The 19080-nt window shown below is 38.1% G+C and overlaps 1 protein-coding gene across 2 annotated transcripts; it reads right to left on the bottom strand.

Moving 5' to 3' along the window:
- Nucleotides 1-1960: 1960 nt before the first annotated feature.
- On the bottom strand, nt 1961-13223 carry ptges3a (prostaglandin E synthase 3a (cytosolic)). 2 transcript variants are annotated; one of them, XM_061986842.2, is made up of 9 exons: nt 13068-13223; nt 11241-11354; nt 11061-11130; nt 10885-10983; nt 5786-5875; nt 5191-5262; nt 4724-4780; nt 4570-4597; nt 1961-2665 (listed from the first exon to the last, which is right to left on the bottom strand). In XM_061986842.2, coding segments are annotated over exons 1-9 (552 nt in total). In that variant the 5' UTR covers nt 13070-13223; the 3' UTR covers nt 1961-2645. The 2 variants fall into 2 exon arrangements, with proteins under 2 accessions (XP_061842826.1, XP_061842834.1); XM_061986850.2 differs by lacking the exon at nt 5191-5262.
- Nucleotides 13224-19080: the final 5857 nt, after the last annotated feature.

The following is a 19080-nucleotide window of genomic DNA, read 5'->3' as shown; positions in this document are numbered from 1 at the left end:
AATATATATATACTCTTAGCATTTGATAGATTTTCTTTATCTTTTAAAAATAATGCATTTAAATGTTTTGTATTTTTTCACTGAATAATAAAAATGCAAAAATATGTACTTTTGAAGTTGACAAAAATTATTGAAAAGAAAAACTTTTTCAAAATCGTATTATATTTTTAATACAAATAAGTTAACGGGTAAAAGATAAATCTAAACATTTTAATATAAAAAATTTTTTTTTTAATTTTCGTAATAATAAAATTAAAAACCCATAAATTTCACAAAATTATTGAGTTGTTTCAATAAAAAAAATTGTTTAATCAATTCAATTTCGACAATGTTTCTACAAATATGCAATAGAAAGAAATCATAAAACTAAATATCGATATATATTTTTTATCCTTAAAAAAAAATCGTTAATTTGTATTTTTTTTTAAATGAGTAATACAAATTAAAGCATATATATTATTCTTAAATTGAATAAAAAATCTACAAAAATAGACAAGTTATATACAAAAAAAACTTTTTTCAAATAAATGCCAGCCGCTTTTCCATAAGAATAAGCAGAAGAACGTTTTTTTCTAATGCTGTTACTAAATATAAGTATTTGTTATATTTATTGGAATTCACGCACAAGAAGCACATTTTAAGTCCTACTTTTAAACTACACTATGTCACATATACTGTTTTTAAAAGTGCAAACAATTAAACGTATAGATGGAAACCCTAAAAAGACATTTCATTGTTGAATGCAGACTGTTGCACAGTACAGCTCAGCAAGGCCGAGTTAAGCTGTGCATAGTTTCAACTCAATTACTTGGGGTAAAAAAGTTATTACATTCAATGTGAAATGAGTCATTGAATGTGACACAAAGTGTTTATTTAGCTGACGGCCTGTGCATCATAAACAACATAAAAGTTGAGCTTTAGCTTCTGGGTGCTGGTAAAATGCACGGTGTGGCATCAGAAGTGATTAGGCAGACTTTTTACATTGTGTGTCGGGACAGCGTTGCAGGCTCAGGCTGGATAAAGCGCTGGAAAATCCACGGGCGTAGAGGAAAAAAGGAGAGAGTGGGGCGCGGGTATTGAACGTCCGCACTGGAGCGTCGTGCTGACCGGGGCAGCTCGATGGGCGCCCGATGAGAGGCCGTTTTGAAAGGATTGTGCTGAGCTCAGTGAGGCTTTGTCTGCTCATAAAATGCTGGCAGCAACAGTTTCTGCTGCTTTCTCTATCGTGTTTATCTTGGCCTTATTGTCGGAGCAATGCATTTACTTCAATTCTTTTACTTGCAGGATATTACCTACATATTACTTTACATTGCACAAATTAACACAAGGACCATTTTTCATACTTCTTTCCCATGCTGACATCTTGTTAGTTAGCTTGTGCATCTCCAACCCAACAAAGCCATCTGTTGTGGGTTTAAGCCCCAGTTTAGTTTTACAAGGGGTGTGTGGGGGGGGGGGTTTAAAAGGTGCTTGCATTGGAGTTTCCTACCCTGCGCTGACACCTGCATTATACAACTTGACCCACTCAAACTAGTCATTGGTAGAGGTGGGAATCTTTGGGCACCTCACCATTCGATTCAGAATCAAGTCTCGGATTCTCCTAATGTATTATTTGGTGTATTAAAACCGTTTCAAAGCAGGTTTCAATACCTCCTTTAGTTGCTGAAGTATGACCTACACACAGTAAGCTTGGAGATGGCCTAAAAACTTTTAGTTTTTAAAATGATTATATACAAAAAAATTTAATACATTTTTGAAAATTCTGAATTGATAAAAAGTCGGAATAAATATTGTGATTCTGATGGAAATCTATTTTTTTTAATAACCCCTAGAAATCAGTATTTGTATGACTATTTTCCTTTCAATTGTGCTGTCATGGCCTTGAGATAGAACATCTTCTGTATTACTATACGTATTATCCATGAATTTATAGCAGGTGAAGAACTCTCGGAGACTGACGTTGACCAGAGTGAACAAAGTTTATTAGAAATGTTGAGCCAACAGTCAAGTACAAATGATGCTAAACACATTTTTGATCAACCACACACCTTCCAAAGTGTAGTTTTAGTGTTTTGTTTTTGGGAGGGAAACACATCAATCACCTGCACAAAGCTTGGTATAGAATCAATGTCTTTACCTTAGAATGCCTCTGGAAGAAGTGTTTTTGTTGCATTTGCTACACAACATTTTGTACACAAGTTGGGACTGTACCGTTCTCAACACATGACATCATTCTTTACTTCACTGGCTGAAATGCATTTAAATGTTAAATCTTCGTACATGTTGACGTACAATTAAAAACATTCCTCTTTTTTGTAATCAAACAAAATAAGTGCAATTTTCATTACAAGTATTAAAAGGGGGGGGGATTTGTCTTTTTAGGAGCAAAACAAATCTGGCTTTGTAGAAATCACAATACACAGAACAAAAAGGGAGGTGAGGGGGTGTAAGACACCGGCACATTTTTTACAGTCATAGAACATTTGGATTGGAACACAGTTGTCCATGTGGAGAAGACGTGTGCATGTCTTCATCGCCTTCATCCTTTGCTTTGGAAACTGCACAAACAAGCTTTCTTTTCCAGAAGATGACTGCTGTCAACTTGCAGTCGACTTCCATCTTCACGTTTTACCACTCCAGTAGATCTACTCAAGGTCAGGCATTTCTAGGCAACACATAAAAAAATAGGCGAGTTAATAGCGGCCCTTTATTTTACATCTCCCAAGTAAAGGCTGTTCTGAGAAAACAATTACTAAATAAAATACAATTCAAGAATGTCAAGTGGCTACATCGCACATGCTTTTAGAATGCATGTTGCCAACAAAATTGTTTTATTACACAGTGGTGCCTCAGTTTTCGTTAGTAACCCGACAAAGGGTCCGATAAAACAGTCGTACAAAAACTAAGCGTTTTTACCAGGGAAACAGTTGCAAAAAATAAATGAATCCTTTCTACACACATCTACAATAATTGTACACAAAAAATGCATATAAATGGACAAATGAACATTTAGCATCACTTTTACCTTAATTGAAGACTCTTGATAGTGATGCACGAAGAGGGAGGAGGGAAGAGCCACACACGCCACCTCCATACTTTGTACTGTGTGACTTCAATTTAATAGTGTTTCTCACCTTCTTTATCAAAGTGCTGGCACTCTTGTTATTTTCAAGAACGCAGACAGTGGTTATAAGAAACATCTACACAACTTTTAAAAAACACTAACACTGAAAATAATGTTTTTTCATGAGCTGTGTAGTGCATAGTGAGGTTCCTGACATTGTACACATTTTCAGACAATGTTCAAACATACTTTTTGTCTGTCATACCTTTTACAACTTGGCTCACAAGCTTAAAGGAAAACTGGACTTTTTTTGGAATATTGCCTATCATTTACAATCGCGTTGCAGCGTTTGCTATTTGCTTCAGCAACAACTACTATTAATCATGGCAGACTTCATGGGTTCCAGTGACTACTTTGGGACAAATGATGATCCAGAACATTCTATTTTCGAGCCTGAATACACAGAGGATGAGCTACAAGTTTTAGAAGCTGAGTGATAAGCAGATCCAGCTCTAGTGATTCTGGTTGGAATTTCTTTAACCGCTGTATAGATTGGTTGTGTGCAGACAACACAAACATTAAGTTAAGTCAAAGTACCAATGATTGTCTCACACACACACACACACACACACACACACACACACACACACACACACACACACACACACACACACACACACACACAATAGGTGTGGTAAAATGTGTATTCTGCATTTGACCCATCCCCTTGTTCACCCCCTGGGAGGTGATGGGAGCAGTGAGCAGCAGTGGTGGCCACGCCCGGGGATCATTTTTGGTTATTTAACCCCCAATTCCAACCCTTGATACAGAGTGTCAAGCAGGGAGGTAATGGGTCCCATTTGTATAGTCTTTGGTATGACTCGGCCGGGGTTTGAACTCACAACCTACCGATCTCAGGGCGGACACTCTAACCACTAGGCCACTGACTAGGTGTGCACATGTGCACAGCCTAGAGGGTACATTACATGCCAGGTGCATTGTTTTAAAATTTGTGAATTCACTGACTTTAAAGACTTGTTAAGGATCTGCGGGAACCCTGAAAGTGGCGGACCGCAAGCAGCGCTTATAGTTGTTTTAGCGGGAGAATACCATCCCTGCCATCAAGGTGTCGATGCAAGATCACGTCATCTACAAAACTAGTTTGTCTAGACTTCCCTCTGGGAACACAAACTATAAGGCTTTCATTGCCTTTGATTGGACTATTACTGTAAGGTGGGATTTTATTTGGCTCCATGGTGGCTTATTTTGCAGTCGTACTCAATGAAAAAAATTAAAGCAGCACAGCGATTGACTCACAAACGTGTGTTTATTTGTACTTAGACAACGAAGAAATAGCCAAACATATTTTTACGAAATTGTTTGCTTAAAACCTAATAATATTAAAACTGGAGTGTATGAAAATCGAGATACCACTGTATATAATGTACAGTATGTAATATTTTATTAGATGTAATACAGTTATTTATTAATAAAACATCACTTACTTTCATCGTCGCTGTCTGCGGACCCGTGCTGCAGGAGACAACAAACATTTATTTTCTAAAACTACAAATCCAAATTAAAACTGCTGGCAAATTGTATACATCTTAACATGGATGTGTGCTGACCTAAATAGGATTGTGTGTATTAAAAGCCTACCTCATCATCAGCACAATCTAAGTCAGGGAGGTCATCTCCTCCCATGTTGTTCATCATCTGAATACACGAACAAGACAAAATACAGTGAGTGTCTACCCTACTGTACATACTGTAGCATTTATATAGTACCAGATCACGACAAAGTTAAGGTTTATTTATTTTAATAGCACGTTAAAACAGCCCCTATTGCCCAAAAGTGCTGTGCAAATTCCAGTACAAGCTATATATAAGACGCAGCTAAACAAGCCAATCAATAAAATACTAACAGTGGACACTATCCTGTACTGATGGGGTTCTGAAGTTCGGAATTGTGGTGTCCGTAAATGCAGCATTTCATCACTATTATTTATTTTCAGAAACGTCACTATGGAGTTGGCTGAAATGATTCATCGATTTGTATTTTGTCATTTCGATAATTGATTTAAAGAGTAAAATAAACACAAGACTGCTTCAATAGAGCAGTGCACCTGTTGGTGATGTAGCTCAGCCTGCCACTGATGTGGCCTCTGTGCGCGTGTCTGTGTGTGTGGGGGGGAAAGCTTGAAGAAAAACGAGAGAGAAGACGAGAGACGCTGTCAAAGGTTTTGTGATAATTTGAAAGACTGACATGGTGCTGAAACATGGTGACATTTTGCTTTAAAAACAGTAAAAAAAAAAGTACGTTTATTTTATGTTTGACTTGCATAACAAATGTTTGATTCAAACAGCATTTCAGTGTCTCGTTTACTGTATATGTTAATCTTAATGAGTTGTAACTGTAAAAAGTTTTTTTTCTTTTTAAATATAATATAAAGCGATGCTCCTGTGGTAAAAGTGCAAACTTCAATGTCCTGTGCATTTATAAGAATAATAAAATTAATCAGAAAAATCTTTGTTTATTTCAATTATTTTCCCTTGTTTTATTCGATTACTTGATAATCGATAGCTGCATACAGCTGTATGGATACAATGTGTAATGAAATTCAAGAGCAGAAAACATGTTAACCAAGTGAAAAAAAATCATTAGCAATTATTTTTGAAAATGTATACTTTTATTTAGTACCAGTTTTGTAATCGACTTACCTCTGAGAACTTATCAAAACTGTTTAAGTCCTCATCTGAGTCATCTTCCCAGTCTTTCCAGTTATTGAAATCCACACTGATACAGTTGCTCTATCAAAGAAGCAGAAGACAAAGTAAATCTGAGAGTTGACATAAGTCATAAATTCTCAGTAATTGTTGCTCCAAAGCTACCGTAATGAGGATTTTGACAAAATGAGGATAAGTTGTTTTTTTGGGTCGTTCTGTACTTTGACATTCATTGCGCCGGCGGGAGCATATTAGAAGCCCACTGGTAACTAAACACTGCATCACTATAGTGGCGGAGTGCATCAAATTATACTTTAATGAAAAAAAACCCCCAACATATTATATTGTAAGTTCACGAGCTAGAGTATGTTTAGACCTATTATTTGAATTGTTTTGGTTTATATCGTAAATAAAATTAATGTCAGAACGACTCAAATGCATGCATCCGGGCATAGCCGTACACGTCCTCGGTCTCCAACATGGTGCATGTATCTATAATCTACCGTATTTTTCGGAGTATAAGTCGCACCTGCCGAAAATGCAGAATAAAAAAAGGAAAAAAACATATATAAGTCGCACTGGAGCCCAGCCAAACTATCAAAAAAACTGCGACTTATAGTCTGAAAAATACGGTATTTATACCACGGCTCTGAGTCAAATAACACATTGCTGCCACAAGTGGTTGACAAGTGTATTACAAATGTGTACCGCTGCGGCCCAACTATGGTTCTCTGCCATCACTGGCATTTGAGTGAAAGTCATGTTTGCCGATCAGAGTTCTTTCGCCTTCGTTTGTTCGTCTCTCGCTTCAAACAGGGAGAAAGAGGTCTCACTCTGTGCATCGCTCTCAGTACCTGAGCTTGTTTATTTAACAGTACAATTAACTGAACGCACTGAGCCCTCTTTACAGTCATTCACAATCTTCGTTTCGCTGGGCGGAAAGCAAGATCTCTCGCTTACAAACACACAGGAAAGAAACACAGACAGCCTCCCTATTCGTGACTCGCCAGTAAGAAGTTCCGCAAAGTAACCAAAATTAGGAGGAAAAAAATATGATTACCACGCCCAACGTCTCGTAGTAATATTCAAAATCGGATAGGCAATACACTCCCATCCACACGGACGAACGAGCGAGAATGCCATGATCACAATAATAATGATGGCAATTAAACGAAAGGACAAAGTCCGACCTTGTTTTTTCAACTGAGAAATAAAAAGGCACTTGAAGATGTTCAATATTTAAGCTAAATATTTGTTTACAGAAATTAGTCCATTTTATTTTTTTGTTTGTTTATTTAAGTATAACAATGTTACCTTTCAATTACAGTACAATGGTTAACAATACTACAGTAATGACAAAAACATGTATATCCTTCTGAATGGTTACTTGCATTATTTATTATTATTATATTATGATTACATTACATTATAATCACTGCATAGTTTTTATCGGTTGGTTCTTCAATTTAGGAGAATGATGTAAACAAAAGCTCTGTGTCGGTCAGCAGAAAGCCAAACAATTTAAAGTAAATTATTGCATATTGTTCTAATGTGTGGCACCTTGGGACACAAATGTTGATTAACAGTCTAAAAGTAACATTTCTTCCTTCACTCGTTATTTTCACAGTTGTATGCATTTATATGTATAAATTATGAAAATCACAAATCGAATCGCAATCTCAATTTTTAAGAGAAAATCGCAATTTGTTTTTTCTCTAAACCGTGCTGCCCTACTTTCTTGTGGTCTACATAACATGCAATTGTGGTGCTTTGGTCAAAATTTAGCATTGATTTGGTTTAACAGACCATCTTCAAGCCGCTTTCTGACTGTCTCTCCGGAATGCGCCTTTTCGTTGGCGGTCTTATTTTCGTGCCGCATGCCTCCTTGAGACTAAGACCCCTTTGACTGTGTTTCCATTCAGTCAGCCACGTTTTAGTATTTAGCGCTATGATTCTACTGATGGATATAAGTACACCGCTTTTTGTTAGAAATGTCAACAGCGAAGGATTTCAGCATGCTTGTGCATTAGATGGAACAATAAATTAATCAAAATTTATTTATACAGCTCTTAATCACACATGCCTTAAAGGGCTTTACAAACCACAACATCTTCTGATCTGAACTCATATCCGTGCAAGAAAAAACTTCAAAAACCCGAACTGGGAAAAAGAAAAACATTTAAGAAAATAGCTTGTTAACAGACTTATTCTGTTTGTTTGATATTGTCCAGCACCACCGCAATCCTGAGAGGGACAAGCGGTAGAAAATGGATGCATGTCGTTACTGCGAAAAGTGGTGGGAAAATGTATTACAACTAAATATAGCTGTATATGGGCCGCAGAAAAGTATATTTTTGGTGGCCCTCACGGCCCAATGTTTAAGAAACACTGATCTAGACCACAAGAAGTTTGTTGACTGTACCGTAAATTCCAAACTATAAGCCCCTACTTTTTACATGGTTACTTTTCTACACTTTGAACCCTGCAGGTAATTTATGGATTTTTCTTCGCTTACGGCCATCAGAAAAATATATTAAAAAAGAACCAAGAACACCATGAGGGTTTTTTTATTGTTTGTGCTACGGCGCCATCTTTTGGACACTCACTGCAGGTGCTGCTGTGTCCTTCCATTTACCGATGTTGCTTTCAACAGGAAGTAGAGTGACAGTCAGTCTTTTAGCTGTCCATAACGTTTTTACTCGTATTGATTTTTCATTCATCACTCCAAGCAACGTTGGTATGTTTTACAGTACAACTAAAACTGTGTATACTTATTAAACCGTCCCATGTGTGAGGTCTGTAGGGGAGTTTTTGTGTGTATTTGTACGCACTATCGTAATGTACCGTATTTTCCGCACTATAAGGCGCACCTAAAAACCACAATTTTTCTCAAAAGCTGACAGTGCGCCTAATAACCCGGTGCGCTTTATTACGATTCATTTTCATAAAGTTTCGGTCTCGCAACTTCGGTAAACAGCCGCCATCTTTTTTCCCGGTAGAACAGGAAGCGCTTCTTCTTCTACGCAAGCAACCGCCAAGGAAAGCACCCGCCCCCATAGAACAGGAAGCGCTTCACCCGCCCCCATAGAACAGGAAGCGCTTCACCCGCCCCCGGAAGAAGAAGAAAAAACGCGCGGATATCACCGTACGTTTCATTTCCTGTTTACATCTGTAAAGACCACAAAATGGCTCCTACTAAACGATCCGGGTCATAAAAAGACGCAATCTCTCCATCCGCACACGGATTACTACCGTATTTCACAGCAACTGAACCGCACTGTGGAACGGGAGCACGTACGGTGAATATTCGCTCCACAGGGAATGAGAAGTCATCCTTCACTGTGGTTCTAGCTTGCCATGCTAACTTCCACTCATGGTGATATTCAAAAGGAAGACCTTGCCAAAAGAGACCTTTCCAGCCGGCGTCATCATAAAAGCTAACTCGAAGGGATGGATGGATGAAGAAAAGATGAGCGAGTGGTTAAGGGAAGTTTACGCGAAGCGGCCGGGTGGCTTTTTTCACGCTGCTCCGTCCATGTTGATATATGACTCTATGCGCGCCCACATCACAGATGGTGTCAAAAAACAAGTGAAGCACACAAATACAACACTCGCCGTCATTCCGGGTGGATTAACCAAAGAACTCCAACCGCTGGATATTGGTGTCAACAGGGCATTCAAATCACGACTGCGAACTGCGTGGGAAAAATGGATGACCGAAGGCGAACACACACACCTTCACTAAGACGGGCAGACAACGCCGGACAACATACGCCAACATCTGCCAGTGGATTGTAAATGCCTGGGCAGATATTTCTGTCACAACTGTGGTCCGAGCTTTCCGGAAGGCAGGATTCACAGAACTGCTGCACAACAACAGCGACACTGAATCCGATGATTTCGAAGAGACGGAGCCGGCCATTTTGGAAGCCACGCTAGCGCAACTTTTCAATTCGGACACCGAAGACGAAGAATTCGAAGGATTTACCGGTACGAATGAAGAATAACTTCAGAAAGTGAGCGCTATGTTTATTTTGTGTGTTGTGTGTTGTGACATTAACGTTCGAGCAACATTACCGGTATGTTGCTATTGCTCTACACCATTTTGAATTTTACTATGTTTGTGATTGCACATTTGTACATTTTGGGACAGAGTTGTTAGAACGCTGGTTTTCAATATATTATTAAAGTTTGACTGAACTATCTGACTGTTTTTTTGACATTCACTTTAGCGCAGCGTTTTTTTGACATTCACTTTAGCGCAGCGTAGGCGCGGCTTTTAGTCCGGGGCGGCTTATTGGTGGACAAAATTATGAAATATGTAATTCATAGAAGGTGCGGCTAATAATCCGGTGCGCCTTATAGTGCGGAAAATACGGTAATGATGGTAGCATAGTTAGCATTAGCTAATATGCTACCACGTTTACGAGTGTCTGTGTTAGGATTACCTAACAACAGCATTCTTTTTGTATTGTTTCAGTTTCACAAATTCCTCAGTAAATTCACCAATACCTCACCGTGGAGTTATTGAGTCTGTTTAGCTGATAAATAATAAATAAATGAACATTTACAGAATCTTACTGTTTAAATAACTCATTTCGCAACGTATATATCTACGGCTTACAGTCAGGCAGGTAATATACGGGAAAACTATTTTTTCTTTTAAAATTTGGTGTGTGCGGCTTATATCCCGGTGCGCTCTATAGTCCGGAAAATACGGTAAATTAAAATCATTATATTTACCTTTACCCAGCCCAAAAGCCAGAGCTACAAATTATATTCAGGAGCCCCCTCTTTATATTTTGTTGTTGTTTGTTAGGTTGTCTTGTCATGCATTTATTGTTGTAGTTCCCTATGGTACAACTTTCAAGTAAAGAACGAACCGGACTGCACCAAACTGAGGAAAGTAAAGCCGGTAAGTGTGTAGTGATTTTCCTTTTACTACTAGCAAAGGTTACCATTATTTCCTCTGGGGAAAAAACGGATCCACAATCAAAACAAATCAGAGGTGGCCCAGCATTCTGGAAAGGACTGTGCCTCACCTCAGAGTTACGACAATTAATGTGAAATATTTCAAAGTTGCCAATTGTTACCCTTGTTTTGTCTTTGGTAAGTCGAGGCCACGCTTTCCCAGGCTCTGCCTTTCGTAAACAACACAACACAGACCTGTCTGTGCGCCTGTGTTTGGATTCCTGTATGAAACAAATACTTAGAATTATTTAAAACCTGTAACACATACCGGGAAGTACAATACATGTGACAAACTCACTTTGGGGTCAATCTCCCCATAAAGGTCCACCGTATTCTGATTTTTGATGTCGCTTGTTCCACTTACACAGCTGCACATGAAAGAAATCAAACAAAATCAGGACTACTCATACCAAAATTTGATGTTCTTAACACAAGATCTATTGATCTCAGGTACATCTATTTTATACAAGTCACTCACTTGAAGTCAAGCTTGGACTTGTCAAAATGTACATGCAGGTCTTTACTGTCCTCCACGCAGAACTCTATGAAGACAAAGTCCCGTCTGTCATACCACTTAGCTGCTGCAGGCTGCCTACATGTTGCACACAAACAAAGACAAGACGCATCAACTGGCCATACATACTGTACTATACAAAATATAATTACAGTATTTAACTTTACTTCACTTTATTGTTATGTTTGTGAGAACATTACAATAACTCACTGACAATGAACATTATCTTTGTAAAGATTGTTAGAAAAAATTACCTCTAATTAACCTCTTTACATCAAAGGTTTTCAAAGTACAGTATGAGGCGTCGAGATGTGACGTTCAGAAATGAGTCAAATCTTACATCACAATTTCCAGTTTAGTTTTTCAACATGTTCGAAAAGCAGTAGGAAGAAGCAGAGCTTATTTAATTATTTTCCGTTTCATAACAATTACTAACACCTGTATTCACTTCCTGGTCTCAATTTGTATACTACAAGGTCTTAAGTGATGCACATGCATACAATTGTTATACATTACATTTTTTTCTGAGGTTATATTTCTCCTCTTTTGTTGAGAAGAATTGCTGTACATTCTTAGGTAGCAGGTTATAGTTTTCTTTGTACATAATTTTAGCTATTTGCAAATTCACTATATCGGTGCATTTTAGTATTTTTGATTCAATAAATAAAAGGGTTTGAATGTTCTCTACAATTAACATTCAAACTGACCTCTTTTGTAAACGGAGTCAGTGAATGTAGTGTACTTTTGTAGTTATTTCCTTATATTTCTACACAATAACTCTAAAGTAACACTTGAAATAAATAAAACTATGAGCCAGACGTTTGAACAGCTCTTTGATAAAAATAGTTCATGAAGATCTGTCTCTCTTCAAAGAGCCATATGTCCCATCTCCAACTTCCTGCACAAAGAGAATATAAAGTATTTTCTCTTAGGGCAGTCTGACTAAGCCACACAGCGAAAACAATTGCTGTATATGATGCAGGTACATCAAATAATGGTAGCGTATGGTGCATATTTATATTTCAAATAACTTTCCGGTAGCGCGCTGTTAGTCTAGTTAGTAATTTACCATGTCCTTATACATTTAACTAAATACTAGTACAGTCATTCACAAACGCGGGCTCCATTTAGAGGTATGTCAAAGAATCATTTGATTAAAGTACAGCATTTTATTTTCCTATATTCTACCACAGTGTTACTGTTCAAAATCTGTGTAATGTTACAGTGGCCAAAATATTACATATATTTTTTTAATAAAACCTCTGCCTTGTTTTAATGAATGCTTAGGCCTACTACGCTACTGTTGGAGAGCAACGTTTTTTTCTGAGGTAGTACTTTGTTACAAAACTTTTAAGAACCACTGTGCTAGTATATATCATACCAATAGTATTATTACCTAAAAAGCGATACCTATGCAACAAGGTATTTCAATGAGACTGAATATTTGTATAGTAATTGTTTTCACTCAATGAAAATATTTGAGCTACTAGCTAATCGTGACACCATGCTTTTGGTGTGCTAGCTCGACCTTTGCTAAGGCGTTAACGATTAAAAATAGGTCACACAACTATCAAAACACAGCTTTAAAGGCATTTTAGTGGGGGGATACGGTCATAGACAATGCACTTTAGAAAGGCTGTTCATTCATTGAGGGGATATAATGTCCGTTTAACTATCAACTCACTGAAGTGGCTAAATCATGTGTTAGCAACATTAGCTAACTAACCCGCAATGCACACTCAAATACGAAGCGTAGTAAGCAAGGACGCCTACCAAGTTAACAACACTTACATCGTCACTGTGCGTGCACTTTATCGCCTCCGTCGGACTATGATATGGACAACAGAGTGAACTAGTTGTAGAGCTCAAGAAGATTACTGAAACATAAACCGTTAACTAGATGACGTCAACGAGCCCGCTGTCCAAAAATCGCGAGATTTCCTTGTTCTCGCGGGCCTCATGAGCAGTGGAATAAAACGAACATTCTAGAACAGTGCACATAGCAAAAAAGAATTAGAACTCTACGTTAAAACACCCTACCTCTAACAACCAAAAAGCTGTGAAAACGATGATGCTGTGTTCCAAATTTAAATTATTTACTGAGCTTGTGTGAGCCTATGCCTTTGCACTTTGTTATATATATTGATTGATTGAAACTTTTATTAGTAGATTGCACAGTGTAGTACATATTCCGTACAATTGACCACTAAATGGTAACACCGAATACGTTTTTCAACTTGTTTAAGTCGGGGTCCACGTTATATATATTTATATATATATATATATATATATATATATATATATATATATATATATATATATATATGTATGTGTGGGAAAAAAAAAATCACAAGACTATTTCATCTCTACAGGCCTGTTTCATGAGGGGGGGTACCCTCAATCGTCAGGAGATTTTAATGGGAGCATTCGCATACCATGGTTTATATAGGGCACAGAGTGGGTGGGTACAGGCTGGCCTAGGGGCGTGGTGATTGGCTCATGTGTTACCTAGGAGGTGTTTCCGTCTATGGCGGCATGTTGTTACAATTTCGCTGCGCTTGTTGAGGGATGACAGGTCTGGACGGTAAATAATAAACAGTTTCTCTTTCAAGCATAGGTTGCATCTTTTATTACCACTATTGTAAGGTGTGCTGGATGCAAGAATTTGCCATGTTATTGAATATTCAACATTATTGTCTTTGAGGTCCCAAATGTGTTTGCTGAGTTCTGTGGTATTTCGCAGGTTTTTGTTCCTGAAAGAAGCCTTGTGGTTGTTCCATCTGGTTTTGAATTCACCCTCGGTTAATCCTACATATGTGTCGGATGTGTTAATGTCCTTGCGTATTACCTTAGATTGGTAGACAACTGATGTTTGTAAGCACCCCCCGTTGAGGGGGCAATCAGGTTTCTTTCGACAATTACATCCTTTGTTGATTTTGGAGTCGCTCTGTCTGAGGGCCGACGGCTCATTTGCAATTGTTTTGTTGTGGTTTGAGATGATTTGTCGTATATTGTTCATGCAGCTGTAGCTCAATTTAATGTTGTTCTTGTTGAATACTTTTCTTAGGATGTTGTCTTTGGGAAAGTGTTTGTCAATCAGATTGAGGAATTTGTGTCCAATGTTCGTTGAGACGTTTTTGCTGTATGGGGGGTTGTACCAGATGATGTCGTTCCGTTTTCTGTTCTTTTTTGGCTGGTTTCCTGGCGTGGGTTCATAGGTGAGGGTGAAATTGTATCCGCTTTCATCAAGGGCTTTTTGGTACGGGGGGGTTGCTTGGTCAAATTCAGCTTTGCTAGATGACAGCATCGATAGCTTTTTATTGATTCCGGTAGGTATTCTTTTCGTGGTGGTGGGTGGGTGGTTGCTGTCGTGGTGCACGTATTGGAGTGTTGTGTTGGGTTTCGTGAATGGTTGGTAGCTGTTATTTCTCAGGTTGAAAGTGACGTCAAGGAAGTTGACGGTTTGCTTGTTGGCTTCAATCGTGATCCGTAGGCCGTTCTCTTTGAAAATTTGGCATATGCGCTTCTTGGTATTCTCGCTGCTCCTTGGTGAGGCGCGACACACTGCCAGTCCGTCATCACGGTAAATACCAAGGTTCAGATTGAGGCTAGCGAGCTGGGAGAGGAGGAAACTCCCAACGAGTTCACACGTTTCTGCTCCGTCAAAACTTCCCATAGTGACGTCAAATGTTGCATTGTTCTTTTTTTGCCATGGTGTACTGTTGTGGATGAGAATGGAGTTTTTTGCGTGGATGATGATGTTTCTTTCGTTGCCTGTGATTGAGTCGTAGTCTGAGGCGAAGTCTAGTGCTTGAGTCAGTAGGTCTTGCGTGATGGAAGGGTAAAATTCCTCGATATCAAAGGAGATAAAGTTGTGCTGTTGTTTGTCTTGGATGTTGTTGAACCATTTGATTACTGCTGCTGTATTCCTCCATTGGTTGAGTGGTGTTTTGTCCTTGATTTTTGTGTTGACTCTGTCCAGGATTATTTTGCTGATTTTTCCTATTTCAGATTTAGTTGGGTTTATTAGTCGGCATGTTGGGTTATTTGCGAAGTTAGGTTTGTGGTCCTTCAATGTGATGAAGGCTTCCTTGTTGGCTGTGGCGTCCACCCTGTCCTCAATGTCCAGTTCAGCCGCGATCCTTTTATTTTCCAGGTGGATGTTCTGTAAGGTGTTGGGTTGCGCTTTTTTGTATGATTTGGTGATGCTTCTGTCCAGTAAGGTGTGGTGTTCTGGTATGTCCATTCTGTAGAAGTTTGTGGTTTTATCGGCAGCTATGATGAGGTTGTTTACTTTCTTGATGCGCTCCTTGTCATTTTTCAGCTTGGTGAGGAGTGGGTTGCGGATTGGCTTGAATTTGACTGATTGTATCATTTTGAGCATGTCGTTCTCAAAATCCTTTAGTTCCTCAACTGTGGGTGGGTTCTTGGTAGATTTGAATCCGTAAGTTTCCTTTTGCATTCCTTTTGTTTCAGGGTGGAGGAAAAAATGTGCTTTCCACCGCATCCTTCTTAGGAAGTGTTCCGTCTTTTCTATGAGCCTTAGCTTGTAGTCATTCTGCGCGGGTATGGGAATGTTCTTCGTGGAGTAGTCGATGTTGAATTTTTCCATTTCTGATCGTCGTACAGTGCTCAACAAATGTCAATTTGGAGCGGAGTATATGTCTTAATAAGGTTATCCAAAAAATAGTGCTCGATACCGTAGTAGAGCACAATATATGTATGTGTGGGAAAAAAATCACAAGACTATTTCATCTCTACAGGCCTGTTTCATGAGGGGGGGTACCCTCAATCGTCAGGAGATTTTAATGGGAGCATTCGCATACCATGGTTTATATAGGGCACAGAGTGGGTGGGTACAGGCTGGCCTAGGGGCGTGGTGATTGGCTCATGTGTTACCTAGGAGGTGTTTCCGTCTATGGCGGCATGTTGTTACAATTTCGCTGCGCTTGTTGAGGGATGACAGGTCTGGACGGTAAATAATAAACAGTTTCTCTTTCAAGCATAGGTTGCATCTTTTATTACCACTATTGTAAGGTGTGCTGGATGCAAGAATTTGCCATGTTATTGAATATTCAACATTATTGTCTTTGAGGTCCCAAATGTGTTTGCTGAGTTCTGTGGTATTTCGCAGGTTTTTGTTCCTGAAAGAAGCCTTGTGATTGTTCCATCTGGTTTTGAATTCTCCCTCGGTTAATCCTACATATGTGTCGGATGTGTTAATGTCCTTGCGTATTACCTTAGATTGGTAGACAACTGATGTTTGTAAGCACCCCCCGTTGAGGGGGCAATCAGGTTTCTTTCGACAATTACATCCTTTGTTGGTTTTGGAGTCGCTCTGTCTGAGGGCCGACGGCTCATTTGCAATTGTTTTTGTTGTGGTTTGAGATGATTTGTCGTATATTGTTCATGCAGCTGTAGCTCAATTTAATGTTGTTCTTGTTGAATACTTTTCTTAGGATGTTGTCTTTGGGAAAGTGTTTGTCAATCAGATTGAGGAATTTGTGTCCAATGTTCGTTGAGACGTTTTTGCTGTATGGGGGGTTGTACCAGATGATGTCGTTCCGTTTTCTGTTCTTTTTTGGCTGGTTTCCTGGCGTGGGTTCATAGGTGAGGGTGAAATTGTATCCGCTTTCATCAAGGGCTTTTTGGTACAGGGGGGTTGCTTGGTCAAATTCAGCTTTGCTAGATGACAGCATCGATAGCCTTTTATTGATTCCGGTAGGTATTCTTTTCGTGGTGGTGGGTGGGTGGTTGCTGTCGTGGTGCACGTATTGGAGTGTTGTGTTGGGTTTCGTGAATGGTTGGTAGCTGTTATTTCTCAGGTTGAAAGTGACGTCAAGGAAGTTGACGGTTTGCTTGTTGGCTTCAATCGTGATCCGTAGGCCGTTCTCTTTGAAAATTTGGCTTATGCGCAAGTATTATTATATATATATATATATATATATATATATATATATATATATATATATATATATATATATATATATATATATATATATATACCGTATATATATATATATATATTGTATTCAATTGTAGTTACCACCTGGCGCTGTTTTGTACTGTTTTTGTACTGTTTTTGATTATTATTATTATTTCTCAATTATTTGTAAATGTTTACAATTTATAAATAAAGATTTAAATAAAAAAATAAAAAAACATAGAGGACGTGGCTTTATTGTGTATTATGTAATATTCCATTGTACAGTCAGTTGTGTATATCAGTGGTTCCCAACCACCGGGCAGCGGCCCGGTACCGGTCCGTGGATCGATTGGTACCGGGCCGCACAAGAAATTTAAAAAATAAAAAATAAAAAAATACATTTTTTTAAATTTATTTTTATTTATTAAATCAACATAAAAAAAACAAGATATACTTACAATTAGTGCACCGACCCAAAAAACCTCCCTCCTCCATTTACACTCATTCACACTCATTCGCACAAAAGGGTTGTTTCTTTCTGTTATTAACATTTCTGGTTCCTACATTATATATCAATATAGAGCAATACCGTCTGCAGGGATACAGTCCGTAAGCAAAAAAAAACAAAGCAAACAAAAAAAACATACCCCCCTCCCCCCGGTCCGTGGGACAAATTTTCAAGCGTTGACCGGTCCGCAGTTACAAAAAGGTTGGGTACCACTGGTGTATATGACAACTGTAAGTGAAAAGTTCAATTTAAACCTGATTTAAAGCGGTGTACTTGTTGCAAATTGAACCCATTTACTTTGGAAATTGTGTACAGGCTATGGGAAAACATACAAGACTCTGTATATCAACGTTTGTTTCGTATAAGTATTATTAGTTAATTTAACCTTTAAGTATATATATTTAATAATTCTATAAGGCAGGGGTCACCAACGCGGTGCCCGCGGGCACCAGGTAGACCGTAAGGACCAGATGAGTAGCCCGCTGGCCTGTTCTAAAAATAGCTCAAATAGCAGCACTTACCAGTGAGCTGCCTCTATTTTTTAAATTTCATTTATTTACTAGCAAGCTGGTCTCGCTTTGCTCAACATTTTTAAATCTAAGAGAGAAAAAACTCAAATAGAATTTGAAAATCCAAGAAAAATATTTTAAAGACTTGGTCTTCACTAACTGACAAAGAAACAGATAACAGATTTGGTGTCCAGTTCAAAGTGTGACATGATTTATTTAAACATTTGAGAGTTGACTTTTGTATTTTACAAGTTATTATTTGTACAAACATGGTGCAAAGTAATTCATGATTTGTTAAAAAATGTTAGTGGCTAGCTAGTTAAAATGGGATATTGTGATTTCACAAGACTGTCTTAGAAGTGATCATTTGAAAATTTTCAATTTGAAAAATGTGCACTTAGAGAAAATATAAAAATAAAGTGTTGCATATTGATATTTATCTGTTTCTATGTATATTTATTGTGAGAAATCATTAAGATGATCAGTGTTTCCACAAAGATAAATATCATTAATTATTAATAATAACAGAGTTAAAGGTAAATTGAGCAAATTGGCTATTTCTGGCAATTTATTTAAGTGTGTATCAAACTGTTAGCCCTTCGCATTAATCAGTAACCAAGTAGCTCTTGGTTTCAAAAAGGTCGGTGACCCCTGCTATAAGGCAATGTCAATGCATTTTCCAAGTAGTAATGAGAATTGTCTCTGCAAATTCCCAATGTAAAAAATAAACAAGTAAATAATTATATAAACTGTTGTTTTGCTGATGTTTTTCCCAACTGCTTGTGCAGATCTCATGTGCTTGTGCAGTGCTAATTCATATGGGGTTTTAATCTTGCATGTGTGCTTCATACACTCTACATT

This window comes from Nerophis lumbriciformis, linkage group LG01 (assembly GCF_033978685.3).
Source record: "Nerophis lumbriciformis linkage group LG01, RoL_Nlum_v2.1, whole genome shotgun sequence".
NCBI classification, from domain to species: Eukaryota; Metazoa; Chordata; class Actinopteri; order Syngnathiformes; family Syngnathidae; genus Nerophis; species Nerophis lumbriciformis.
This window is presented reverse-complemented; position numbering and strand designations above follow the sequence as displayed.

What these genes read in the sequence shown, in the direction of transcription:
- ptges3a (XM_061986842.2), bottom strand. An exon ending in CTGAGCTACATCACCAACAG is followed by an intron (nt 4,781 to 5,190) that starts GTGCACTGCTCT and finishes TCGTGTATTCAG; the next exon opens with ATGATGAACAACATGGGAGG. An exon ending in CGCAGACAGCGACGATGAAA is followed by an intron (nt 2,666 to 4,569) that starts GTAAGTGATGTT and finishes TGTGTTGCCTAG; the next exon opens with AAATGCCTGACCTTGAGTAG.